General features: G+C 35.9%; 3 protein-coding genes and 1 long non-coding RNA gene across 5 annotated transcripts in view; all 4 read left to right on the forward strand.

Annotated features, from left to right (window-relative positions):
- Positions 1 to 25,230, forward strand: part of LOC136037898 (receptor expression-enhancing protein 5-like) — a 37,329-nt gene extending 12,099 nt beyond the window's left edge. Inside the window, exon 4 of one of the 2 annotated variants that reach the window (XM_065720752.1) lies at positions 25,128 to 25,230. In XM_065720752.1, the coding sequence (XP_065576824.1) occupies positions 25,128 to 25,171 (44 nt within the window). In that variant the 3' untranslated portion in view covers positions 25,172 to 25,230. Of the gene's footprint in view, positions 1 to 2,616; positions 2,888 to 25,127 lie in introns of those variants that run through there. The other variant, XM_065720751.1, reaches the window with a different exon arrangement.
- Positions 12,576 to 19,202, forward strand: LOC136037897 (uncharacterized). Its single transcript, XM_065720750.1, has 2 exons — positions 12,576 to 14,434; positions 18,722 to 19,202. The coding sequence occupies exon 1, from the start codon at positions 12,723 to 12,725 to the stop codon at positions 13,398 to 13,400; it is 678 nt and encodes a 225-aa protein (XP_065576822.1). The 5' UTR covers positions 12,576 to 12,722; the 3' UTR covers positions 13,401 to 14,434; positions 18,722 to 19,202.
- LOC136037607 (uncharacterized) lies at positions 20,077 to 21,495 on the forward strand. Its single transcript, XR_010619978.1, has 2 exons — positions 20,077 to 20,511; positions 21,262 to 21,495. It is a non-coding gene; the product is annotated as an uncharacterized LOC136037607 (long non-coding RNA).
- Positions 25,231 to 27,262: 2,032 nt separating the features above from the next.
- LOC136037899 (peptidyl-glycine alpha-amidating monooxygenase-like) overlaps positions 27,263 to 27,428 on the forward strand; it is an 89,321-nt gene continuing 89,155 nt past the window's right edge. Inside the window, exon 1 of the mRNA XM_065720753.1 lies at positions 27,263 to 27,373. The gene's annotated coding sequence lies outside the window, so the exon portion shown is untranslated. The remainder of the gene's footprint in view (positions 27,374 to 27,428) is intronic.

Genomic DNA, 27,428 nt, shown 5'->3' on the forward strand with positions numbered 1-27,428 from the left:
TGCCGCATGCCATTCCTGGGTCTGGAGGCTTTAATGTCAAATGTAAAGTGCTTCCCAGGGGATCCTCCTTCTCCCTGATGGTAACTATTGGGCCCAAAGATTCTTCAAAATCTCAGATTTTATATCTGCTTTTCATTCTGTTATGTTAAACACGTGGAAGACCTGCTTTCAGGTATTTGATGTGGAGGTATTTAAACTTCGATAAATTTGTTTCCATTTGAGCATAAATGAAATTCCCATTTCTCTTGCCCACTACATTCAGTTCAATAGGCATTGGCTTATTTCAGTCAAAGAGATTTTCAGTATGGTTCCAGATCTTCTCATATTCCAAAAAAACTTATATCAGTGGAAATATTATAAGGCTAAAGAACTGTTCTCCCTCAAAAAAAAGATTTGTTTTGAAAAATTTATCTTGGCCTGGATGTCAGGATTGGTCATAGGAGAGAAGAGAAAAGTGGTCTGAATACGGAAAGGTTTCTCTTGGCTAATTTTTTCGTCATTTAGAGCATTGTTAGAATAAGCTACAGGAGTGAATAACTCAAATGAAGCATTTATTTCTTTCATAACATATTTTACAATGATTCACGTTGAGAAAAAGTAGAATTACTTTTTTAATTCATGTTTACTGACCAGTATGATTTTGTTTAGCCCTTTGGAAGCTTATAGGGAATGAAATTTGTTATTCCTTAATTATTTACTTACAATAAAGCAATTGTTTGTCCGTCACTAGGGATTTTGCAGCATGATCAGGCATGTTCCGCCTCATCTGGCATCTAAAATTCATATGTTTCGTGGGAATTTGTTTAGTCATAAGTTTCAAAGACTTTCGGCATGCTACTGCTGCTACTAACAACTCATTGTAGCCGCTTGAGGTCAGCACAGGTTGGCTGGCCCCCAACCCCTCATTGCACTTCCTGGCTGAAGGGCCAAGAAACGGAGATCAGCACCGCCGGTACGGACTGCAAAGTCTAATGCCGTATCCTTTACCTTTTTTTTTTTACCTTATTGACTGTAACAATTAAGCTACAGAATGGTGTGTAAATAAATTATGTGGCCACATAATTAACATCCAGTGAAAGCCCAAGAAAATTTAGCTGTGTTTATAAATGCTTCATGAAGAGGAATATTCAAATGCATAGTTAAATAGTTTTTGCATGTTTTAAAACAAAATACGTCAGAGAATCCAAATGAAATTAGTTTAAAATGGATCGAGCAACTTTCTTAATTAATATCGACGTGCGTCCAGAGACTCACTTAATTTAATACATAGCTTTTAGTTATATTTACTAGTGACTAATGTTTTACAAATGACATTTCAGAGGTGCAAGATAAGCTCCTAAGTAAACTTAATATTATCTTTTTGTAGTTGTTTATCACTGATTGTATCCTTTCTGTATTACTCCATCATTATGGGTGATAAATATTGTAGGCTAATATTGATAATAGTAATAGTCTACGTATTTATTACATTCGTAAATAGCAATAAAATGTAAAGTTGCTTTGGTGGCATAGCTGACCTCCTCTTAATAATAATAATAATATTAATAATAAAAAAAAAATCCTAGACTCGTTGGAAAGGTTTAATGTCAGTTAATGTACTTTGGTGGAGTTTGAAGAGCTTTGTAAGAAATCTAGTTTAGTAGTGCGAATTGTACTTGGCTAGTGGCCATATTGTTTTTTTTTTATAGATATGCTACATTGATTCTTGTATTCAGTATTTCCTTACACACGATAAGCTTCTTGAGATCAGGGATCGGGCTTATGTGTATGCTAGCTGTTGTATGCCATTAATAGTCTGAAAAAAATGCAATCAATTTTTGAAATGTTAGCTAGGGATATGCCCAATATTTGTTTTCTTTGGGTGGGGGGGGGCTATCTTTGTCTTTGATAAACCAACATATTCCTTGGGGGAAAGGAGGATTTTGAAAAGGAAAAGATAAACGAATTACATATTAGGAACTACATGAAAGTTGTAAAACCCTCAAGATTACGAGGGGACATGGGCTCGAAGGCTCTCATGTTGCAAAACTAAATTTGATCTGTGAATACCAAATTTGGCTCCAAGATTATTACGATGCATAGATGATTATTATTACTATGACTTTGTAAATAGTAAATCAAAAAGAGAAGACTTGCTGATGTAAATAATCAAAAATGGCTTGTTCTCAGCTAAATAGATATTGTATTTCTCAGGATGTAAGCTGCATAGCTGCTTACAGGGGAACTTCACCCAAGATCAGACTGAATGTCTGCCTTTTTTAAAAATGGTACCCTAAAATGAACCTGTTCCCCCCATCTTTTGTTCCGCTCGGACAATCCTTCAATACTCCCTCCCCAAGAGTCTGGCTCACGTGCAACTATGACCATGCATGCTTTCCACATATAACAGATTGGAAGATTTTCCAGATTTGTTCCTAAAGGATGCCCATCCTCAGTACCGTTTTGAAAAAAATTGTGACCTAATTTAACTTATTCCGTGTTATCGGCCTCCCTCCATCCCGGGTAATATTCTGTGATGATCTCATGCCTACATACACGTGCACTCATGCTTGTGGTAATTAAATTTTAATAGGTTTATGTGATAATTTAATTGTAACAGTTTTTTCTTTTTTCTAGCGCCAAAATTCATCAATTATGAAGCTTCCAATATATCAGACTAATACTATACTGCCTCAACAGTCAAGCAGAACAGAAGTTTTGTGATAATAAAAGTTTTAATATTGGAATGTTGGACTGTCTTATTCAAATTATATTAAATGAAGTTTTTTATTTCCTGATTTATTTAAGATTTTGAAATTGTCTTTTTTTTTGGTGATTGCTGTACTTTTATATATGTTTATCCACCATTATGTCCACGCAAGTTCCTCAAAATAAAATATCAAATCAATTTTTTTTATTGTTGAAGCTTTAGATTTGGATCGCTATCTGTCGCAGTGCTACCGCCTAATTGATTTTTGTTCTCCCACTAATGTACCCTTTCCGACGAAAAACATACCATACTCTAAATAGAAGTTTAGTTTGTACTCTCAAATATGTCTAGTGTCATAAAAAAAAGGCGAAGTTTTTCAGAGTAAAATATGCAAAAGTTTTATTGCAGAGAAGATCAAACAGTTCGTGGTAACGAACTGCAGTAAGGAGCGACCCGGCTCAATAGTAACCAAAACTCTAAAAAACAGAATTTTGATACCAATAGTTATATAAAAAAAAGATTTTAATACTGATTTTAAATACATAAGTTTCATCAAGTTTAGTCTTACCCATCAAAAGTTAGGAGCCGGAGGAAATTTGCCTTGTTTTCAAAAAAGGGGGAAACATTGAATCTTAACGAAAATCACACAATCAGATTCAGAATATCAAAGAACCGTACTGTAACGGTTTCAAGCTCTTATCTGCAAAAATGTGGAATTTTCTATTTTTTTGCCAGAAGAAAGATCACGAATGTGTGTTTTTTTTTTTAAGGGGTATCGATGTATCGACCTAGTTGTCGATTCCAGGGATCGTATTGACCCAGTTGTCGTAGAATGTCGCTAGAGGGCTTATTCTAACGCAAATTAGAAGTCCTTGTGCCCTTTTTAAGTGACCAAAGTAACAAGTCACGTGAGACCAACACAGCTTCGTATGCTCCTTTTCCATCCTAATTTATTCAAAGCTTTCCTCTTTACATCCTCTCAGGAAGTTCTCATTTCCTTTAAATGTTTCTTTACATCCTCCCACCCCAACCGACGACGACCTGCTCTCCGTTTAGCCCTATTCGGTTGGCTGAAAAAGACAGTCTTCGGCAATTTGTCCTTCTTTCCTTCATTCGCAGAAGGTGTCTAGCCATCTGAACCTTTCTCTCATTATAGCTTGAGAAAGCGGGATTGAACCATACTTTTTGCAAGACCTACTGTTTGAAATATGGTCAGTGAGTGGGTACCCAGAACAATCCGTAGATAAGTTCTCTAGTTTGAAATATGGTCAGTGAGTGAGTACCCAGAACAATCCGTAGATAAGTTCTCTGGAAAATATCTAGCAAATCTTTGTCCGTTTTCCGGAGTGCCCATGCTTCAGAACCTTATTTGACCACTGCCATCACTGTAGCTTCCCATATTCTAATCTTGGCTCCCAGACTTATCTTTCTATTCTTCCAATCTTTTTTCAACTGTGAAAAAATACCCTGGGTCTTTGCTATTCTAATTTTAATATTTTCACTGCTCCCGCCGTCTTTACTAACAATGCTACCAAGGTAAGTGAAGATGTCCACTTGATCAATCTTTTCGCTGCCCAACGTTCCCTTTCCATCTTTACTCATTCTTAGCCTTTGCGACTTAGTCTTCTTAACATTTATTATCAAACTTCTTATAGCACTCTGAACTCGCAAAAACTCTAAATGCTCATTCATTTTCCTCACACTCTCACCTAGGATGCTTCACATGACATTCCATAGATTGTCAGCATAATGCAAGTCCAGGAAATTGTTTCAGCCCTGTTTGATTTTGCGTTCTCCCACAGTCTCTCCTGCACTCCTTAAGACAAAGTCAATCAAAATGATCCGTATAAAGGGGGATGGAACACGACTCTGCTGAACTCCTGATTCATTACCAAACTAACTGCTAACATCACGTCATAAACCGCAGCAATATTGTTCTCGTAAATAGGACAAATCCCTTCAATTTGCTTATCTGGTATAACTTACAAGAATAGGACCAAAGAGTGTGGATATCTTATAAGACTGGAAACTGGTGTTGGTATCGACCAGAAAATACTATCAGCTCCTTCTGGTGTTTGGCGACATTTGGCATTTTTTCAAACTTTGTAATCGTATTTTTGTCACCCTAATTTTACCAATTATCCAAATAAAACTGATTTTCTTATTATTACACTGGTGAAAATGCCAAATTTCACCAAATACTAGATGGCGTGACATTTTTTTTTCTGTCGTTAAACCTTCGCTAACGCTCTTCTATTGGCTGAATGTCTTTATATAATTTATAACGCTGAAGACTAAAGGAATCCGATGATTCAGACTTCTCAATAATTAATCTAAGAGCTAAAATTTGGTCGATGTGCTGGTAAACTTATTTGACACTTTTTGTAAAAGTGAAAGGCCTATTAAAAGACCTATCCCGTACAATTCAAAAGCTAAAATTTAAGTGTCCAAAAAGTGGTGTGTTACCCTAAACTAAAGCTTTCAAACTCAAAGAAAGTTTCTTTACTGTACTTTCTTTTTTCATAATATAGTGGATGTGTTTTATAAAGGATGGATACTACTTCTTTTGACGAATGAACAAGATGAAATTGATGAACAAGATTCTGCAGACAAGGTGTGTTCAAACAGTTTCTCTGTTCGTATTCTGTTTATATGCCTTTCTTTATTCATTCCTTTTAGTTCCTAATGCTTGTCTTTCTATTGTATTACTTTATCGCTTCAGTTGTGATGAAAAAGTCGAAGCAAAATGTCATACTAGAGAGCCTTGCGGAGACTGTTCTCTTTCTTTTTTTTTCTTTGTCAGCTTTTTGTCATAAATGTATTTTTCGCTTCTTTTGGTTTAGTTTGTAATCTTCATCTGTCTATCTTATTCCTTTATTTCTAGGGTTGTGGCAAAATATTTAAAGAAAGCTGTCTTCCCAGCTAATCTCGTGGGGACTGTTCCCTTTTTTTCTCTCAATTTTCTTTTTATAAAAACCTTCTGTTCGTTCCATTTGGTTGTCATTTTTCCTTCCTGTTCTTCTATGTTATGTTTCTTTCTTTCTATACATCCTTTGTGACGAAAAACAAATCGAAGGAGAGAAGCTTTTGGCGACTGTTACCATTTTTTTTTCTCTGTCAGTTTCTTTCATAATTACATTTCTCTGTTCATTCGTTTTCGTTCCTAGTTTTTATGGGACTTGGTATTAAGCAAGTGACATATAGCAATCGCCAATTCTGGCGGTCTGTCTGTCTGTCGGTACCGGTTTTGCTACTTTAGGCACTTCCAGGTAAGCTAGGACGATGAAATTTGGCAAGCGTATCAGGGACCGGACCAGATAAAATTAGAAATAGTCGTTTTCCCGATTTGACCATCTGGGGGGGAGTGGGGGGCCGGTTAATCCGCAAAAAATAGAAAAAATGAAGTATTTTAACTTATGAGCGGGTAATTGGATCTTAATGAAATTTGATGTTTAGAATGATATTGTGTCTCAGAGCTCTTATTTTAAATCCCGACCGGATCTGATGACATTGGGGGGAGTTGGAGGGGGGAAACCTAAAGTCCCGGTTTTGCTACTTTAGGCACTTCCAGGTAAGCTAGGATGATGAAATTTATCAAGCGTATCAGGGACCGGACCAGATTAAATTAGAAATAGTCGTTTTCCCGATTTGACAATCTGGGTGGGGGAGTGGGGGCCGGTTAATTCGGAAAAAATAGAAAAAATGAAGTATTTTTAACTTATGAGCGGGTGATTGGATCTTAATGAAATTTGATGTTTGGAATGATATTGTGTCTCAGAACTCTTATTTTAAATCCCGACCGGATTTGATGACATTGGGGGGAGTTGGAGGGGGGAAACCTAAAATCTTGGAAAACAGTTAGAGTGGAGGGATCGGGATGAAACTTGATGGGAAAAATAAGCGCAAGTCCCATATACATGATTGACATAATCGGAACTGATTCGCTCTCTTTGGGGTAGTTGGGGGGGGGGGAGTAATTCTTAAAAATTAGACAAAATGAGGTATTTTCAACTTACGAACGGGTGATCGGATCTCAATGAAATTTGATGTTTAGAAGGATATCGTGTCTTAGAGCTCTTATTTTAAATCCCGACCGGATCTGGTGACGGGGGCGAGGAGTCGGGAGGGGGAAACCTAAAACTTGGAAAACACTTAGAGTAGAGGGATCGGGATGAAACTTGGTGGGAAAAATAAGCACAAGTCCTAGATACATAATTGAAATAACCGAAACGGATCTTCTCTGTTTTGGGGAGTTGGGGGGGGGGGGGCTAGGGTTAATTCTGAAAAAATGGAAAAAATGAGGTGTTTGTAACTTACGAAGGAGTGATCGGATCTCAATGAAATTTGGAAGGATACCGTGTCTCAGAGCTCTTATTTTAAATCCCGACTGGATCTTGTGACATTGGGGGGAATTGAGGGGGGGGGCCTAAAATCTTGTAAAACGCTTAGAGTGGAGGGATCGGGATGAAACTTGGTGGGAAAAATAAGCACAAGTCCTAGATACGTGATTGACATAACCGCAACGGATCCGTTCTCTTTGGGGGAGTTGGGGAGGGTTAATTCTGCACAGATTAGAAAAATGAGGTATTTTTAACTTACGAAGGAGTGATTGGATCTTAATGAAATTTGAAGTTTGGAAGTATATCGTGTCTCAGAGCTCTTATTTTTAATCCTGACTGGATCCGGTGACATTAGGGGAAATCGAAGGGGGGACCTAAAATTTTGAAAACGCTTAGAATGGAGGGATCGGGATGAAACTTGGTGGGGAAAATAAGCACAAGTCCTAGATACGTGATTGACATAACCGGGACGGATCCGCTCTCTTTGGGGGAGTGGGGGCGAGGGTTAATCCTGAAAGATTAGAAAAATGAGGTATTTTTAACTTACGAGTTAAGAAGGAAACATGTTTGAGAAGGAAGCATGATAAGAATACAATATGCATAACAATTGTAGCAAACAGATTTTGCATGGAACTCCCTATATTTTACCCCCCCCCCCCCTTAATGTGTAAATATACAGTCGAAATTATATATTTCCCCTCTATTCTCCCAATGCGTCTCTCTTGTTTCATACCTTGTACTTATTAATTGAATTATCTGTTTAAAAGAAGAACCGGAAAACAAGTGATGGGTGACAGAATGCATTGGTTTTATATAATTTGGACTATATATTTGCTTTTTAGGGGAAGGTGGGTTGGCGGTAAAGTATAGGGGGGATCCATGCAAAAGGTGTTAGCTACAGCTATTGTGCGTAATATGAAATGTTTTCTTAACATGTTTCCTTCTCTAGGCTTATACCCCTAAGCTGTAACTATTGCTGACGAAATTGGAATTCCCTAAGTAGCAAAGTCCTGCGGATGTAGCTGTTCCAGTCATCTATGCAGTCAGCACAGTAAAGGGAAAATATTTTTACACTGTGACAGTCATCAATGATGATTTTACATTCATGAACTTAGCTATTGACTTTTAATTAGTTCCCATGTCCTTTGGGCACAGACAACGCGGACCCCAGTTATTGCTCACCTGTTTCAAAGGCCGCCTTTTCAAATGCGCAATTTAAATACGTATTTAAAACGTTCTCCATGAATTTGATGAGCAGGTAATTCAAAGAATCTATGTCAAAAGATAAGGATAAAATTGTAACTGAAATGTATGAAGAAATTCCTACCTATAAAGAACGGTATCGATAATTCAAAAGGGCAAGGTAATCATTTTTGATATTATTCTAAAGTCGGGTGTTGAATATTTCGATAGCCTTGCAGACTGAAAGGACTGAAGGTACATACACAGGCTCTTGGTTCGTTTTTATGGCACTTGGTATTAACCAAGTGACATATAGCAATCGCCAACTTTGTCGGTCTGTCTGTCGATCTGTCGGTCCTGGTTTTGCTACTTTAGGCACTTCCAGGTAAGCTAGGAGGGTGAAATTTGACAGGCGTATTAGGGACGGGACCAGCTTAAATTAAAAATAGTCATTTTCCCAATTTGACCATCTGGAGGGGAGAGTGGGGGGCCGGTTAATTCGGAAAAAATGGAAAAATTGAAGTATTTTTAACTTACGAACTGTTGATCAGATCTTCATGAAATTTGATGTTTGGAAGGATATCATGTCTCAGAGCTGTTATTTTAAATCCCGAACGGATCCGGTGACATTTGGGGGGATATGGGAGGGGGAAACCTAAAATCTTGGAAAACACTTAGAGTGGAGGGATCGGGATGAAACTTGGTGGAAAAAATAAGCACAAGTCCCATATACATGATTGACATAACCGGAACGGATCCGCTCTCTTTGGGGTGGTTGGGGGGGGGGGGTAATTCTGAAAAATTAAAAAAATGAGGTATTTTTAACTTACGAATGGGTGATCGGATCTCGATGAAATTTGATATTTAGAAGGATATGGTGTCTTAGAGCTCTTATTTTAAATCCAGAACAGATCTGTTGACATTGGGGGGGGATTTGGGAGGGTGAAACCTAAAACTTGAAAAACACTTAGAGTGGAGGGATCGAGATGAAACTTGATGGGAATATTAAGAACAAGTCCTAGATACATGATTGACATAACCGGAACGGATCCGCTCTCTTTGCGGTAGATGAGGGAGGGGTTAATCTGAAAAATTAGACAAAATGAGGTATTTTTAACTTACGAACGGGTGATCGGATCTCAATGAAATTTGATATTTAGAAGGATATCGTGTCTCAAAGCTCTCATTTTAAATCCTGACCGGATCTGGTGACACTGGGGGAAGTTTGGGGTGGGGAACCTAAAATCATGAAAAATGCTTAGATTGGAGGGATCGGGATAGAGCTTGGTGGGAAAAATAAGAGCAGAAGTCTTACATACGTGATTTACATAATTGGAACGGATCCGCTCTATTGGGGGGGGGGGGGGCTAATTCTGAAAAATAAGAAAAAATGACGCATTTTTAACTTACGAAGGAGTGATAAGATCTTCATGAAACTTCATATTTAGAAGGACCTCGTAACTCAGATCTCTTATTTTAAATCTCAACCGGATCAAGCGCAATTGGGTAGGAGCAGTTGGGGGGACCGGAAATCTTAGAAAATACTTAAAGCGGTGAGATCAGGATAAAACTGGATGAGAAGAATAGAAACCTGTCTAAGATACGTGACTGATATAACCGGAGTGGATCTGCTCTCTTTAGTGGAATTGGGGGGGGGGGTAATTTTGAAAATTGAGGTATTTGTAACTTACGAAAGGGTGACCAGATCTTGATGAAATTTGATATTTAGAAGGATCTTGTGCTTTAAAATTCTAATTTAAATTCCTACCATATCCTGTGACATTGGGGGGAGTTGGAGGGGGAAACCGGGGTTCTTGAAAAACGTGAAAATTGGGGTATTTTTATCTTACGAATAGATGATCGGATCTTAATGAAATTTGATTTCTAGAAGGAATTCATGTCTCAGAGCTCTTATTTCATATCCCAACCAGATCTTTTGACATTGGGGGGAGTTGGAGGGAGAAATCTTGGAAAAACACTTGGAGTGGAGGAATCGGGATGAAGCTTGGTGGATAGAATAAACAAATGTCCTTGATACGTGATTGATAGAATCCTACTGGATTCGCTCTCTTTGGGGGAGTTGGGGGGAGGGGTTCAGTCATTTGGCGAGTTTGGTGCTTCTGGACAAGCTAGGACGATTAAAATTGGTAGGCGTGTCAGGGAGCTGCACAATTTGACTTGATAAAGTCGTTCTCCCAAATTCAACCATCTGGGGCTAAAGGGAGAGGAAAAATTAGAAAAAATTAGGTATTTATAACTTACGAGTGGGTGATCGGATCTTAATGAATTTTGATATTTAGAAGGACATCGTGACTCAGAGCTCTTATTTTAAATCCTGACCGGCATTAAGCCTCTTATTTTCCTTTTTAAATCAATCTATTGATTCACAGAATTTTGTTAGAGCTCATACCATATGATCTCTTGGCTCTTAGCTCTTCTCGCCTCGTCACAAGTGCCATATGAGCTCTTAGCTCTTGTTGTCTATGTATTTTATTATTTTGTGAGTAGTTATGACAAAATATTCGAAGGAAGCTTTCACTCTTTTGAACCTTCCGGGGACTGTTCCCCTTTTTTTTCTGTCAATTTTCTTTTGATAGAACCTTTCTCTATTCGTTTCTTTTCGTTATTTCATAAATACATTTTTTATATTCATTTGCACTCGTTCCTAGCTTTTGTCTATGTATCTTATTATTTTGTTAGCAGAGTTGCGACAAAATATTCTAAAGAAGCTCTCACTCTTACAAATCTTGCGGGACTGTCCTCATGTTTTTTTCTGTCAGTTCTCTTTTCGTTCCTTTCTCTTTTCCTTTCAGTTAGCTTTTAGTTTCGTCTTTCCTTTCCTTTCTGTTCTTCTCTATTCTTTCTTTCCGTACTTTTTTGTTGACAAAAAAAAAATTGAAGCAGAGAAGCCTGTGGTGATTTTTCCCAATTTTTTTTTCTCTGTCAGTTTCTTTCGTAAATACGTTTCTGTATTCATTCGTTTTCGTTCCATTTTTGTCTATCTATTTTATTCCTTTGTAAGTGAGACAAAATATTCGAAGGAAGGTCTCACTCTTGCAAATCTTGCGGGACTGTTCCCATTTTTTTTGTCTGTCAATTTTCTTTTCGTTCCCTTCTCTAGTCGTTTCGTTTAGTTTTTAGTTTTCGTCTTCCCTTTCCTTTCTGTTCTTCTCTATTCTTCCTTTCCATACTTCTTTAGTGACATAAAAATGAAGCAGAGGAGAGCTTGTGACTGTTACCGCTTTTTTTTTCTGTCAGTTTCTTTCATAGATACATTTCTCTATTCACTCGTTTTCGTTCCCAGTCTTGTCTATCTATTTTATGCGTTTGTGAATAGCGTTGTGACAAGATATTCGGAGGAAGTTCTCATTCTTGCGAACCTTGCGGGGATTTTTCCAATTTTTTTCTTCATCTGTCAATTTTCTTATGGTGAAAACCCTTCTCTATTCGTTCCTTTAAGTTTTTTAGTTCTTGTCTGTCCTTTCTATTCCTTTATCACTTCTGTTTTAACAAAAAAAAAAAAAAAAAAAAATTGAAACAGAGAACCTTGCAGAGATTTTTCCTAATTTCTTTTCTTTGTTATTTTTTTTTACATGAATACATTTCTCTATTCATTCCTTGTAGTTCCTAGTTTGTGTATATCTTTTCTATTCCTTTATTATTACGATTGTGAGAAAATATCGAAGAAACCTGTCATTCAAGAGAACCTTAGGGAGACTGCTCCTTTAGGCTTTGAGGGGCTGTAGTGGTACAGCCCAGGGGCTGTAAGGTTTGAGTGGTATACCCCCTCAAAACCTCGAATTCACCAAACCTTGGTAATTACTCAGAAAATGTTCCAGTCCATTCCAATACTCCCCACAAAGAGAGCAGGTACAACTACTTACCGAGTCATGCTTTTTATAAGAATCTCGGTGTCCCTTGCGCAGTGGTATGTGGATATGTATAATTTTGGAGCAGATCTCCCATACCTACTGTATTGAGGATTTTCTTCTTTCTTTTTTTCTATTTCAGTCCATTATATTCTCTTTTCCATCTCCTTTGTTAATTGTTTTTGCTAATGGTTATTAACGAATGGTTGTTTTATGACATCATGCATGGTGTTGTTTGCTGTGGTTTTTTTTTCTCCTCTCCCCATTTTTTTCTTCTGGTCCTTCTGTTTGATTTTGGTGATATTGTTTTGTTTAATACTTAGTCTCCCACTCTCACAGGCCAAAGAGCCTTTTTGGGGGTTTAAAGGTTTGTAGTTTTTCTATGTTTCCTTTAAATAAATTGATGGATTGAATGAAATTTAAACCCTTTTTTTTGAGGGAGACGGTTCTAGATTTTATTCTTTTCTATTATTAGATTTCTAGATTATTATTTTGAGGATTGTCACTCGTTAGGTAATCAGAGCCATAGGCAACGTGTTCCTCCTCTTCTTCTTCTTCTTCTGAAGTTCCTCTTCTTCCTATGAAGCTCCTCTTTTCGATGTCTTTAATTTTCTCCTACTATTTCAGGAACAAATTTCTGCAATGAAGCAACACCTGCAGGACAAAGACAAGCTAATAGAAGAGCTGAGAGAAGCCAGGGAAGATCTGAAGAAGAACTTTGAACTCCAATCTCTTGAAATAATTCAATTAAACGAGGAGCTTCAACACTTTCAACAAGCCCCAGAGATTGCCAAAACTAAGACTCCGAAAAAACCTTCAGGTTCTTCTACCAATCCCATTGATTCAGAAAATCTTATCTGTCAGATGGGAAAACTCAACATCGAGTGTGCCGATCTCAAGAATCAGCTCTTGGTAATTAGTGAAGAACGGGATTCTCTTCTCAGGAGGTTAGCAAAAATGGAGAAGACAGATGTGGATCTTGACCGAATTTTAGGTGAAAAGAAGCAACTTGCTTACGGTATTGTCTCTTTAACAACTGATTATGATATAGTTGATGCTCAAGTTGCAGCAGCCTTATCCGACGTTTCACATTTGAAAGAAGAAATTGCTAGATTGCAAACTGAAAAGAATGCATTGTCGAGGGAGAATGAACGACTTGCTAATATTGAGCATCAGCTTGACACAACTCTCACTGAAATTTACATCGCTAAAGGAGGATACTACTTGATTCAAAACGGAAAATGTATTACTTTTGGAAAATGTGTTGCAGCTGACAGTGTTGCAGCTGAAGACAGAGAAGGAAGAGCAGATTTTGAATGATGAGTCTCGTATAGTTGAAGCTCAACTTGCAGCTGCTATATCTGACATGTCACTGTTGAAAGAAGAAATTGCTAGATTGCAAACTGAAAAGGATATATTATCAAAGGAGAATGAACGACTCGCTAATATTGAGCATCAGCTAAACATCACTCTCACTGAAATTACATCGCTAAAGGAGGATGCTTCTCGATTCAAAACAGAAAATACACTACTTTTAGAAGATATGTCGCAGCTGAGGCAAGCTCTAGGTGAAGTTTCAGTATTGAAAGAGGAAATTACTTAGCTGAAGACAGAGAATGACAATATTCTGAAAGAAAAGCAAGAGCAGATTTTGAATGATGAGTCTCGTATGGTTAAAGCTCAGCTTGCAGCTGCTTTATCTGACATGTCACAGTTGAGAGAAGAAATTGCTAGATTGCAAGGTGAAAAGTATATATTATCAAGGGAGAATGAAGGAGAAAATCTTTCAGTATTGAAAAGGGAGAAAATCTTGAGAATGACAATGTTCTAAAAGAGAAGGAAGAGGAAATTTTGAAGGATGAGTGTCGTCTCAAAGAAGCCTTACTTCAGGTGTCGTCTTTAAAAGAGGAAGCTGCTAAGCTGAATATGGAATGTAGTCGAATTTTAAGAGAAAAGGAAGAGACTGTTGCAAAAAATGAAGAAGAGACTTCATGTCTCATGTCTTATATTGGAGATCTCCAAACAAAAATTAGTGACATGGAAATGGCTTCAGAATGCCTCAAGAAAGACGTTGAAGACAAAAGCCGCTTGATTGACACTTTAGAAAAGGAACTTGTCAGTTTGACAGACAAGAACGTGAAATTGTGAAGCAAATTGATGACTTAACATCACTTCAAGAGAAAGTATCAAAATTAGAAAGTGAAAAAAATAAAATTTTAGCAGAAAAAGAGGAAATTTTAGCAAAATCGGGAAATGAAATCCATTCTCTCAAGTCTGAAACTATCAGATGTGGTGAAAAGGATACGGTACTAAAAGAAGATATAAGAAGACATATAATTATTGAAACTAATAAAGTAAGTGGAAAATTCTCTTCTCTCTGTATACTACCCACCAGTCAGGTCCTCGGAGTAGAAGGGTAGATCAGAGAGTTTTCTTGTGAGAGGGGTTGGGGAGAGAAAAGTGAACGAACGTGCAGTTTTGGCTGCCATTTTCCAATTTTAAGGAGGAAAAATCTCTGGGGGATTTCAATTAAATTTTTTAATTGTAACACTTAACTGATCTTTATCTAGCTACAAAACTATGTGCCCTAAGTGGGTAGTCAAGCTAGAGGAACCTAAACTGAATTTTAAAAAAAATTTGTATTTTCTGATTAATACCTTCAGCTTTTAAAACGCTTTAACATTGAGATGAAGTTTTGCATGTTGATATACGATTGGGATTCGTCAAAGTCAGCCTTTGGCACCCCCTCCCCCACAATTCCACCACCAACTGTTTTATGTTGCAAAGTAGCCATGTTGCTCTATTTTTAACTAGAAGGGTGCTTAGTCTGTCTTATTAAGCCAATTAATTAATTCATTAGTTTGTGTTCTTTTTTGTTTCTCCCTGCTTTTTCTAATTTAGTCAAAAGACTAATTGATTAGTCTTTGTTATTTTAAGTACTTAGTAATGCATAGAAGCTTAGTCTGTATTATTGAAGGGCACTCAGTCTGCTAGATTAGAGAACTGAAGTGGGCCTATGGCCCATTACATGTATTTCTTTCTGAAAAATGTTTATTACCTAAGCCTTATATTGTCCGTGAAGCAATTGAAATAAAAAGAAAAATGCAATAATAACACATCCCAAAATAGAGATTCTTACGAGTAGAAGCTCAACCTTTGCACACAACATTAATTATTTAAAAAAGTATTTAATAAAGAATGAATTAAAATTAGAAGCCAATGAATATGAACTTGTTTCCAAAAGGAATACGAGACTAGAAGCACAAAGGGCCAATATTGAAATAAGGAGATTGCTCCAGTTCTTAATCAAATTAAGTAGCAGGAATGAAGAACTATCTTTTTCAATCTTGACTGAAACCAAGATGAGGTGAGGAAGCTGAGACTCTTCTTCAAAACTTGTATTATGATTTTGGTTTAAAATTTATTTTATTGATAAGATTTTTGGAGCAAGTCTGTTTTCTTTTATTTATTTGTATTGTATTTGGCCCCTGACAGCTGTTGCTTACGTAGTCGACACACCCGCTTTGGTTGTATTCACTCTCTTCCCAAATTTCCTCGTTATCTTCTCCTTTTTGTGCGTGTGTGTGTAATACAAATGCTACTTGGAATATATAAGTAATACTTAAAATGGAATAAGTAAAACTAGCATTATAACCAAGCCCTCTTTTCCAATTAAAAAATTGTATTTGTTAATAATGATCAACTTGCGTAACTTAAAGCCCTTGCACCGCAGGCTAGGGGGGGGGCTAGTCAACTCAAAAAGCATAGCTATTTGAACTTTGGACTATTTTGGACAAAATGGCTATCTTAAAACTTTGATTGGATACGTTTGGACAGACAAGGGTGTAGGGGGTTTGACTCTTAAAACATTTCACTGACTCTAAAAACACTCTTAAAACATTTATAATTCCATACTTAAAATAATGCTAGTTTTACTTATAGTGCTTATTGCTTAATGATATTGAATGGCAATTAAAGAAACTAAATCTGGGTTCGTTCTATTTGATGCCTTTTCAAAAGTTAATTGCTTACCAGGTCTGCTATCATCTGACATTTTATTAGGTTGCCAAATATTATGATGCAAATGTGAAAAATCTGTACTAATAAGTTCATTATAATTGGGGCTCAAAAAGTTCCCCTCTATTGAGGGCTAATTTTTGGTGTATATTTTTTATTTAGGCTGCTCTGAAAACTTTTAATACACCTTTAACAGAGGCAATCATGGAGGTATTTTCAAACAAAATAAAATGATGTAGGTTGTCCTACATTTGTTGGGCCGAGGCAGAATACAAATTCTCGGGCCTTTAGCGTGGCTTGTCGATTTGTCGATTTAAGAATTGTATTCTAACAACCTTTCTCACAACTTGAAGTGGGTTCTACCAATATAGAGACGATGGCAAGAACAGGGTATCCAGTAAATACCACTCCCCTGCATGGGGCTGCTTTTACCTTTCCCATAGTTGTAGATGTTCTGTAGTTTATCTGAGCTACTGAATGCTTTTAAGAATCTTTTTCGGTTGGTCTCCCAGTTTTGGAAAAAAGGGTAAAATTGTAAAATATTTCTTTTTGACGGCCAATTTTGACTGCAATGCTTTCAATTAGAGATCGTGTTGTTTTAGTATCCTTTACTGTTTTTTTAACCTTTTCTCTATAATAGATTCCAGTAAATTTATGCGATATTCATCAAATAGTTCGTGGTGACAAATTGTAAGTAAAGAGGGACGTGGTTCATTAGTAACCGAAACTCTAAAAAATTGGAATGTTGATACCGATAGATATATCAAAAGAATCGGTTTATTACTCTGATTACAAATATATAAATTTCATTAAGTTTAGTGTTGCACATCAAAGGCTACGAGCCTGAGAATTTTTTTTTTCGATCAAAATATAGAGACCGCTATTTTCTTCAACATTGTTGAAATGTCCAATGAAACCCTGTCTTTGGACTTGACATGGCCCCCAATAACACCAGGGGAAAGGTGTTTTAAGTTATAAAATTTGTCCATTGTTTACGCATAGTATTTGCTTTTGGGAAGTATGTATACATTTTTTTAGGGGGGGGGGGTGAATTTCCAGTTGGGGTTTTTTCCACAGGGGAATTTTGCAAGGGTGAGGGAGTTTCCAGAGGGTGAGTTTGTCAGGGAGAATTTTACACTGAGGGAATTTAACAGAATTCCAATACAAGATTCTTTTTATACGTCCTGCTTTGTCTTTTCTGTCTCAATTTAACTCTTGGAGTTGTTAAGGGTAATTGTTCGGGGTAAATTTCCACCGGGAATGAATCGTCTAGAGGATGTTTTCGGGGGGGGGTGAGGATTTCTCCGTGTAGGGGACCAGATTTTCTGGGATTATTTAAAAAAACAATCAGAAATTAAATTTAAAAAATACAGGTTTTTCTAACTGAAAGTAAGGAGTAGCATTAAAACTTAAAACGAACAGAAATTATTATGTATATGAAGGGGATTGGCCTCTTGTCAAGACCTCGCTCTTTGCGCTAAAGTTTTAATTTTGTCCCAATTCCTTAAGAACGACTCCTGAAGCACAGGGGTCGTTTAATTAGAACAATAAGAAGCTTTTTTAAAAGTACTAAAAAACTTTAGTGTAAAGATTGAGATGTCGAGGAGGAGTCAATCCCCTTCATATAAGTAATAATTTGTGTTTGTTTTAAGTTTTAATGTTGCTTCTTACTTTCAGTTGAAAAACCTGTTGTTTTTTTTTTATTAAATTACAAAATAGAATGTCCTTTATGCACTCAATCCCTGAGAGTTGTGCTTCACAGCATACCCATATCGTATAATCAACCAAGGAGATGACCACTTCTTTTTTGCACAGGGGGGAGGGGATAAAGAAATGCAAATATCTATCATATTATATGGGTTTTCTACATTTTGAAAACTCAAGGCTTGGGGACTTCTTGAAAATTATAACATCTTAATTTAAGCCGCTTAATCTAAGCCCATGTGCCAATTCAGATATAGCTTTGAGTACGTACATTTCATAGAAACGCGTACGTTATAGGCTTGGAAGTTACAAGTCGTTGTGTTATTGTTAGTTCGAAGAAGAGGCTGATGTGGTCTTGGTATGAAGTTTTACAAACGAGATATGTTAAAGTATCAATTTTACGACCAGCATTTGTATAAAATACGAAAATATTAATTTTCCCTTCTAAAGAAAAAAAACAAAGGGAATGAAAAACAAAAAAGAAATTTTAAAGTTAAAAAAACATTTTTGTCTATAAATGCACTAAAGAGTAGGAAACAAACCCTTGCAACCCGAAAAATGCAGAATTTAAAAATAGAAACGAAAGTGTTGGCCTGTCATTAGATATTTATTTTTATTAATGGAAAAATGTCTTTATCATTATTGCCCTATTCATTTAGGGTCTTAAAAAATGTCCGCTTTTCCATGTAACAGGGAAAAAATTACTTTTCGACTTGCCTACATTTTCATAATTGATACAGAAAATCTGACTGTCTAAATACAATACAATATTCTACTGAGTGTGTAATAGAAAAAACAATTCTGCTGAAAGAGCCAACTAGTAAAGAAACGTTTTCAATTCTTTACCATTTCTGTCTTGTTTTACTTCATTTCGTTTTATTTTTTGTACTTATTCGATTGTATGAATGTATTTTCTTTAGGAACAGCTTCAGGAATCAAAGCACAAAGCAGAGACTAGTGAATCAGATGTTGCACGGCTGAAAAGTCTCGTTTACAAAATCTACAAAAAGATCACATTATACCCTGAGGAACTCCTCTATTTTAAAGAGGTAACAGAAACCGAGGAAGAAAACGACAATTTTATGAGCATATCCATGCTGCCGAGTGACATCTCTAAAAGAGTTACCAAACCGAGGTTCTTATTCTTTCTTTACTAGATTATTCTAGGCACATTCGTAAAAGATTTGTCTTCTTTTTTTGTCGAAAATAGGTAAATTTGGGATTTCGTAAGATCGAACTCCTAGTAATTTATATAAAATTATTTTATGCATAACTATTTTAAGTTACAATGAACTTGGTAATTTTACGAAAGAACAGTAATTAGTTATATAACGAAAAGAGAAATCACCAATGCAACAGCATAAACACATTAAAAGAAAATATATATATAGCTCTTAATTCGTTTGTTTTGTTGTTTTTATAAGTGCAAAAGGTATGTTTTTCTAGTTCACTGACAAGGTTCTGGTATCTTGTAAGAGCATAAACGTTGACTGATGAATAGTCGGAACCAATGAAAAAATTTAAAATTGAAAAAAAGTAGAACTACCCATAAGTGGGACTACCAGCGTAAACAAAGATTGGAATATTTAAACCGTTCAGACACGTGGAGCATTGAAAATAAGTGTAAAACCACAATACTGTAAATCACAAAACAATGTGTAGGCGTTTCTCAATCGACGAAATTGCCAAGTTTTAGTTCTAGTTTTGAAAGTTTTGCGCTTTGGATTCATCAGCATTTCTCTCCATAATTGCTTCAGTTCTTACAGAAAATTGTATCCATCATAGTAAATTCTATCCATCATAGGAAGGTCTTAAAGGGATTGATTTTACAATTGATTTTTTAGTAGGGGAGGAAGAGGAGGATAAAAGTTGCTCAGAAAATATGGTTCATTCTAAAGGCGGTTTTATATATTACCTTTATCTTTTTCTTCTTTTTCTCCGACTAACCAATTTCCTTTTGTCTTTTCTGAGGAAATTTTTGGAAAGTTTAGAAAATTTTTGGAAATTGAATTGAGTGTGGGTTTTGTGTCTAATGTATATTTTGTGTTTTTGAATAATCTTTGCATGTAAAGAAAAGTAAACCGATGTATTTTGAAATAGATTTCATTTTATCGTCATGTACTTTCTTTCTGACTTATTCTTTAATATGTCTTTTGTAGTTTTTTAAACTTTTTTTTATTTTTATTTTCCTTCTTTTATGGCTTATTTCTTCTTTTTTTTGTATGATGTCCATATGGTTCTGTGAAGGAACAGCATTTGTTTCTAGGACTTTTGACTGAACTAGCGGAGATCTTACCAAATTTGAATGTACTACTCAGCTTTGCTGAGGTATTACTACAATTTTTTCGGTAGGCAACCACGATTTGTGGCAGAAAAAGCCTTGAAACTTGGAGAATATAAAACAATCACAAGAAAAAAGCTTTTACATTTTACATTTAATTGGAAGTTCTTTTTTTCAAGTAAGTTATTACAGCGTGGAGGTTTTCAGTTTCAGATTTACTTTATTATCGTTTCTTTATTAGTTAAATCTCCAATAAAGTCTGGAATTTGATAAAATATCTGAAATTCTTCCACTTCTACAGTCCTGCTCGTGATTCCTCCAAGAGTGACAGCAAACCCTCTCGTGGGGATGAAGGAAAACACGGTAGACGAACTAAGACACCAACCCGGAAAGTAATTGAAGCAGATGATGAACTCATGCCTCCCACTGGTTAGTTATCTTGTTCATGTACGTAGTAATATAATAAAGCTGTAGAATAAAGCTTTGGAAAAAGACGGGTGAAAACCTGGCAAATCAAAAACAATGAAACGAAAAGTTTTGCCTGTGTGCAGCACGGAAACCTCAGCGTTGAGAAAATAAGAATTTGAAACACTGTTAAAGAAGAAAAAGAAGAATTTGTCTTTGATTTTAAATTTTTATTTCCATTTTGATGTGTTTTCTTTTAATAGCACTTTGTTACACTTAATACGGTATTTTTATAAGGTAATGCGTTCTTTGGAAAAAATTCTAACGTTCTGAGTTGTTCTAGAATAAATATTTTCTTACCAATACGGCTACCCAGATGTACTGTAAAAAAAATGTGTTTTCAGGCTAAAGACAGTCTCGTGTTTATTAAAAAAAAATTTCATATTTCACCCCAAAAAAACGCTCATTCGAGCGTTTTTTTAAGGCTGACTGTTAAACTTGAGAGGTTTTCTTATTTTATTGGATTTTTGTTATTGTAAGACTTGAGGAGTTACTAGTTCAGTTAATATGCTACTTGATAGTTTGAGCAAGCAAAATGTTTTAGAAATTTAAAATGATTTGCCAAGAATACGCAACCTTTTCTGCGAAAAAGCCTGCTTATCATTTGTTCAAATACGCCCTTAAAACGCTTAAAATTGTTCAAAGGGTCCTTAAAAACTGCCTGTAACTAGAAAACTTATGAATGTTCCTATCTTTTTGTATGTGATTTTTCAGGTCCCTAAGTCATCAAAGAAGCTATTCACCGCATCGTATGACCCTTTAGATTGTTTCCCAGTCTCTTCTGTCGCTGAAGAGCCGGCACACCGTCTAGTTGAGAAGAAACTGACTCGAAAAGCTTCTAAAAAGTGATTGTGATACACATGTGATTTCGTGCCAAAAGTGACTTTTATTGTTGTTGCATTGTTTAATTGAATCTGAATGCGTGGAATAAAATATGATGATCTGTAACATTATTTTCTAATCTTTCGTCAGGAAATTCAGAGGCTAATTTCGTTGTTAAGTCCATCAAACAACTGGTAGAGAAAGTTTAAAGACAAGAATAATTCTTTGTTTTGCTTTTAAATTGCTTATTGCCTGATTTGAAAAATTATTCAAAGTCTGGAGTCTTAACACTTATCCAGTATCAAATAAGTCAATGTAATACGTATAAGTAAAATCTCAGTATGTTTTTCAATGCCTGTGCCCTGTATGCAATACTAAACTGTTTATCCGAACGTCAAGAAACCTCAAGAAGTTGTTAAGTCACTCTTGCAAAGATTTTAGGTTTAAATACCCAAAGGCTCTCTTAATACTTTTTCTGCTGACTGGAATTTGAGATTCTGAACACAAATACTTGACAGTTACTTGTGTTCATATTATTCCCATTCTCTGCATATTGATTATTCAAAACACTCGGTGTGTAAATTAATAATCCTGACCTAACTTTTCAAATATATTTAAATCTGAAATACGATTGTTTTTCTACATGTGAGAAAAATTTTCCAGGGGGAATTTTCCGTGGAGGATTTTTCCAAAGGGGAGGGGAGGGGGATTCGGAGGTGAAAGGGGTGAATTTTTCAAATACTTTTAAATTTTAAACATACGATTGTTATTAAATCGCGGGGGGGGGGGGTTGAAAGAAAGGAATTTTCCTTTCTTTAGAGATTGCAGCCACGCGCGACAGGTAAGCTATAACAAATATAATATAGAAAATGCCTTACTTACGGCATACAGTTCAAAGAAAAAACCAATTTTCCGCAAGATTGTGTATATTGACGTGAAAAACTTAAAGGCTAGACCAAGGTCAAAGTCTTCATTGTGTTGCGAGAGGAAGACTTTGGTTTTGTCCCGTTTTTTTTTTGCTTTTTTTTTTTCTATGCCGCCGATCTCAGCTTATTCCTGGAAACTGGTAAGGGTCTAACCTGTGCGGTTTTTACGGAAAATGTGGACCTCAGTTTGGATTGATGAATATGATATTACATTTTGGAAAGCTCCGCAGAACTCTTGCCTGGGGCCAAAAAGGATGGTTTTTGCTTGTCCACGAGCCAGAGCCTATGGTGTGCGAAGTGAAGTGGAGTTATATAGCCTATGTCAGGGAGGAGTAACTGAAGTTGTGAAGCCAAGCTTTCGTTTCATCAAGCCATGTTTCTGCTTTCGAGTGGAAAGCTCCGTTCTAGCAGGCAAGCAGGCAGGCACCACTTTTAAATTGAAGATGGACCAAAAACTATAAGTGTTAAATAAATGCGGCAGTTGCCTGGCCCCACAGCGAATATATCTTCTTTGAGTTATAAATAGAAAATTGAGAGAAGCAAAAATGTGGCATTTCTCCACGGGTCCGAAAGTGCTGCCATCTATTGTTTCTACCCATTTCTGTTCGTAATTTTAGCTGAGTTTATCATTCGGTTTTTCGTGCTTAGGATTGCGGTAGAGAAATGGTATCAGATGTACCTAATATACTTTAAAAGTTCTCTCAATGCTAAAGAAATTGGAGCTTATCCTTTGCTCTTTTCTAAATGGTGACGTTAGAAATTTGGCCTACGGCAAAAAAAATCAGCTTTTGAACTAAGACAGATAGAATTTTTTTCAACAGAAATCGATAGCTCTTGATGAGCTGATCAAATTATATGATATCCATTTTTTGGTACAAAAATTCCTTCATGAGGTATACCAGTTTGAAAGTTGCAAGGGGTTGACAACCTCAGTAGTAAGGTACAAACTGAAACGAAATCTAGGCCGATACCAAACCCTTACTTTAAATTGTTAAATACAGATGGACAAAATTTTTGAGAATCCTCTAAACCGCGAGTTACTGGAAAAGATATAGAAAAGAATGAAAAAGTTTGTGACACTTTGGATGTGAAGGAAGATTTATTTTGTTACTAAGAATTAGTGATATTACTATACCGATTAAAAAATAATTAGGCCCCAGGTGCTGATAGTGTAGAAAAAAAGTTTTTAAAACGTAGTGTTTATGAAGTTAGAGATATGTTACTGAAGATTGTGAGTATGATTTTTAAAAGGGGAAGTATCTAGCGATTCTAGGAAGACTCTAATTAAGCCCCTTTATAAGAAAGGGGATAAGAGTGGGTGTGGTAATAAAGGTATTAGCTTGGTTTCTGTAGCAAGTGAATTACTTAGTGTGGTGATACTTTTTTGAATTAGGGATGCTGTTGATAAGGTTTTCAGAGAAGATCAGTGTGGTTCCAGGAATGGCAGAGTATGCGTCCATCAAAATTTTCCCTTTTAGACTAATAATCGAGAAGTGCTTGAAAAATCCAACTCCTTTACTCCTCAGTGCTATAGATTATGAGCAAACGTTTGATTTAGCCGACAGAATAGCTTTAGCGAAGGTCCTACACTAGTATTGTATACCAGATAAATGCATATTGATTAGTGCTATGTACGAGGATTTTACTTTTAATATCATTTGCAAACAACGATTAATGACGTGATTCGTCGTCTTGTATGTGAAGATGCAATTATTCGTCAAAAATTTTATTCTAAATATTATCTTTTTCTAATTATAAAAAACACTTGATGCAATGATTTCCTTTAAAATGAGCCATTAAACAGCACTCTATGATGTTCCAGTGCCCCGATACCAGCGGAAAAAAAAGAAACATCGGTACTTCCAATGCAAAAACGTAATCTTCTTTCATATGCCAAGGGACTCTAAGTTTCCTTTATAGAGTTTTTGGCCAAGGAAATTACAGTATGTACGCTTTTCTGCGACCCGACCCTATTTGAGGGTTTCAGTCTTTTTTTTGGCTTGTACGGGCTATGGCTGCGTCCTTTACTAGGTAGTAATTACCCGCTGAAACCACAATAAAATTGGAACTGTTAAGGTGAAAAAATTAGTTTAGTTGCTCGTTTCGTATTTAACTGCAAAAATGTGGAATTTTGTATTTTTTTGCCAGAAGAAAGATCACGGATGTATGTTTATTTTTTTTTTTCATGGGTATCGACCCAGTTGTCGTTTCCAGGGATCGTATTGACCCAGTTGTCCTAGAATGTCGCTAGAGGGCCTATTCTAACGAAAATTAAAAGTTCTAGTGCCCTTTCTAAGTGACCAAAAAATTGGAGGCTGACTAGGCCCCCTTCCACGCTCATTGTTTCTCGAAATCGTCCGATCAAAATTTTGTGAAAGCCATTTAGCCAAAAAAGCAAAAAATAATCCGCAAATTTTGTTTTAATTATTCATGTACGATGAGCCGAAATCAAAACCTGTATTCATTCAAAATTGTTCATAAATTAAATACATAAAAAACAAGTTTTTTGAGTGAAAGCAAGGAGCGACATTAAAACTTAAAAAGAAAAGAAATTATTCCGTATACGAAAGGGGCAGTCCCCTCCCCAACGCCCTGCTCTTTACGCTAATGTTGACTCTTTGTCACAGCTCTACTTTTTAAAACAATAACAAACTTTAATGTAAAGAGCGGGGTGTTGAGGCGGGGACAGCCCCTTTCAGGTCTCCATCCATCCCGGGTAATATTCTGTGATGATCTCATGCCTATATACACGTGCACTCATGCTTGTGGTAATTAAATTGTAATAGGTTTATGTGATAATTTAATTGTAATAGTTTTTTTTCTTTTTTCTAGCGCCAAAGTTCATCAATTATGAAGCTTCCAATATATTAGACTAATACTATACTGCCTCAACAGTCAAGCAGAACAGAAGTTTTGTGATAATAAAAGTTTTAATATTGGAATGTTGGACTGTCTTATTCAAATTATATTAAATAAAGTTTTTTATGTAAATATACGGAATAATTAATACCATCGAAATTATCGATCTAGTCCCTACGACCCTTAGAACGGTTACGGTAAAGTCGATCGCCGAATAGGCTTCTATCAGTAACACCACTTCGATGTTTTTGTGAAAGCAACATCAACAATACTAACAAGTAGATTGATTAATAAAGTAAATCAGACTCACTTACTTCTAGATTTTGAAGATCATGCAGGATGGATCTCCAATTTCCTCAGATAATATAAAAGCGAAAATTTTTTCTGATATATATGAAAATGATCGTTCTGATTCTCATTGCTCTCGACCTCCATTTTATACCCTGCATCAAATGTCTTTACATAAAAGGTCCTTGATGGAACCATTTTCCTTAGACGAATTTAATGCAGCTCTTGATTCCTTGATATCAAGTCTTCCCCAGGGTATGATGGTATTTGTCACATTTACAGTCATCTTTAGACTGCTTACCACTATCGAGCTAGCTAATAAAGCTGTGAATATTAGGAACTAGGGTTTAAAAGCTAATACCTGCACTATAATAGGACTATATAGACTGTCTAGCTCTCTTACTTACAAATGTTACTTTAGCACATGATTGCATATAGAATTGCTGTTGATGGGTGCTTTTGAAACACTTTACGAGCCTTCCTTTTTGTCTGTATTGCAACCATACACTTCTCATTCCACCAATTCTTGGGTCTCTTCGAACCCTTATAAAAAATTGACTTAGTCATGGACATGGAAGATTCGGCTGAATGTAACAGGATGGTTTTCAGGTTGGACTCAATAGCATTAATAACAGAATTAGTTGAGATAAAGCAAAAACCAGCTTTCTTCAATATTTTCCAAAACAGAGGCCAATCGTCTTTGGAGTTCTTAAAAGTTGCTATGTGGGGTTTGGGGGAATAGTATACATTTTGAATTGATGTTAGAATTGCAGAGTGATCAGATTGCAGAGAGGGAACTTTTACTATCTAAACTTGACCATAATACGAAAATAGACCAAGTAGCAAGTCAATAGTGAAGAAAGTATTAGATAAAATATTATGCTGGGTTTGGAAATTAAATAGAATGAAAATCAAAGTATTAGGAATATTGACAAAATGTTCTTTATGCCTCTTCCTGCTTTATTACTATAGGCTATTTCTTCCCAAAGTGAGCTATGCGCATCGAAATCACCAAAAATAAAAGAATTATTCTCTGAAATTTCAGATTCCGAAACCTTTTGAATACTATTGTATCCGCACGGATTGTACCATGATTAAATGACAAGATTAGCCGGGCTAATTATTATAACTGTGATGTCAATTTTATCCCTGTGAAGATTTAATGGTTGAAGGGAATGAGGGATTGAATCATGCATAAACATGGCAACTCCTCTTCCCTTTATATTGGTATATCTATCTTTCCGATAGTACTTGAAGTCAGGCATTTTGATTTTCTTAAACTAATGAAGATTGGTCTCTTCTACACAAATAATGTCAAATTCATTATTAGATCAATATTGGATGAGGTCACCTTGTCTATTTGAGTTAAGAAAGACAGAATCTGCAGTTTAATTGCCATGGGTTCAGTTGAATAAGTGACAGGCTCAATAACTGGTGATAATTGATGACAATTTCTTTTCAATCTCGTCAAATATAGAATCGGAATTTTGTTTTTAGTAATATCTGATCCAGAGGCACACTTTCATCCATCGTACTGTGACAAGGTTTTAGCAATATCTTTAGTTAAAGCGGCTTTTAGGTCTTTGGGCAAATTTGATTGGATGCTTTGAACAATATTCAAATGATTTTGAAAATATTGCCATTTATTTCCAAAAATAATAAAATTCCTGTTCTTGCAAAAATTATTGTTGATAAACAAATGTGTTCTCGCGCTTATTGATCAAAACACTATTTTGATCGCTAGAAAAAGCCTAAAAGCTGTTGTTCAGTTTTCATTGTTTCTGGTCCATATATTTATAGGTGTCCCTGGTCTCTATTTCCATTAACCATTTTTAAAACAAGACGAAGATTGCCATGAACTGAAATAGATAATTCATTCCCCACCTAATAACTGAATTATAACGTTCTGATTAACAGTATTTTAATTAAAGGTACCATACCCTTAAAGTTATATTTATGGATTAATTGGTTTCTCAAGCTATAGCC

This window comes from Artemia franciscana, chromosome 17, assembly GCF_032884065.1.
Source record: "Artemia franciscana chromosome 17, ASM3288406v1, whole genome shotgun sequence".
In the NCBI taxonomy this organism is placed as follows: Eukaryota; Metazoa; Arthropoda; class Branchiopoda; order Anostraca; family Artemiidae; genus Artemia; species Artemia franciscana.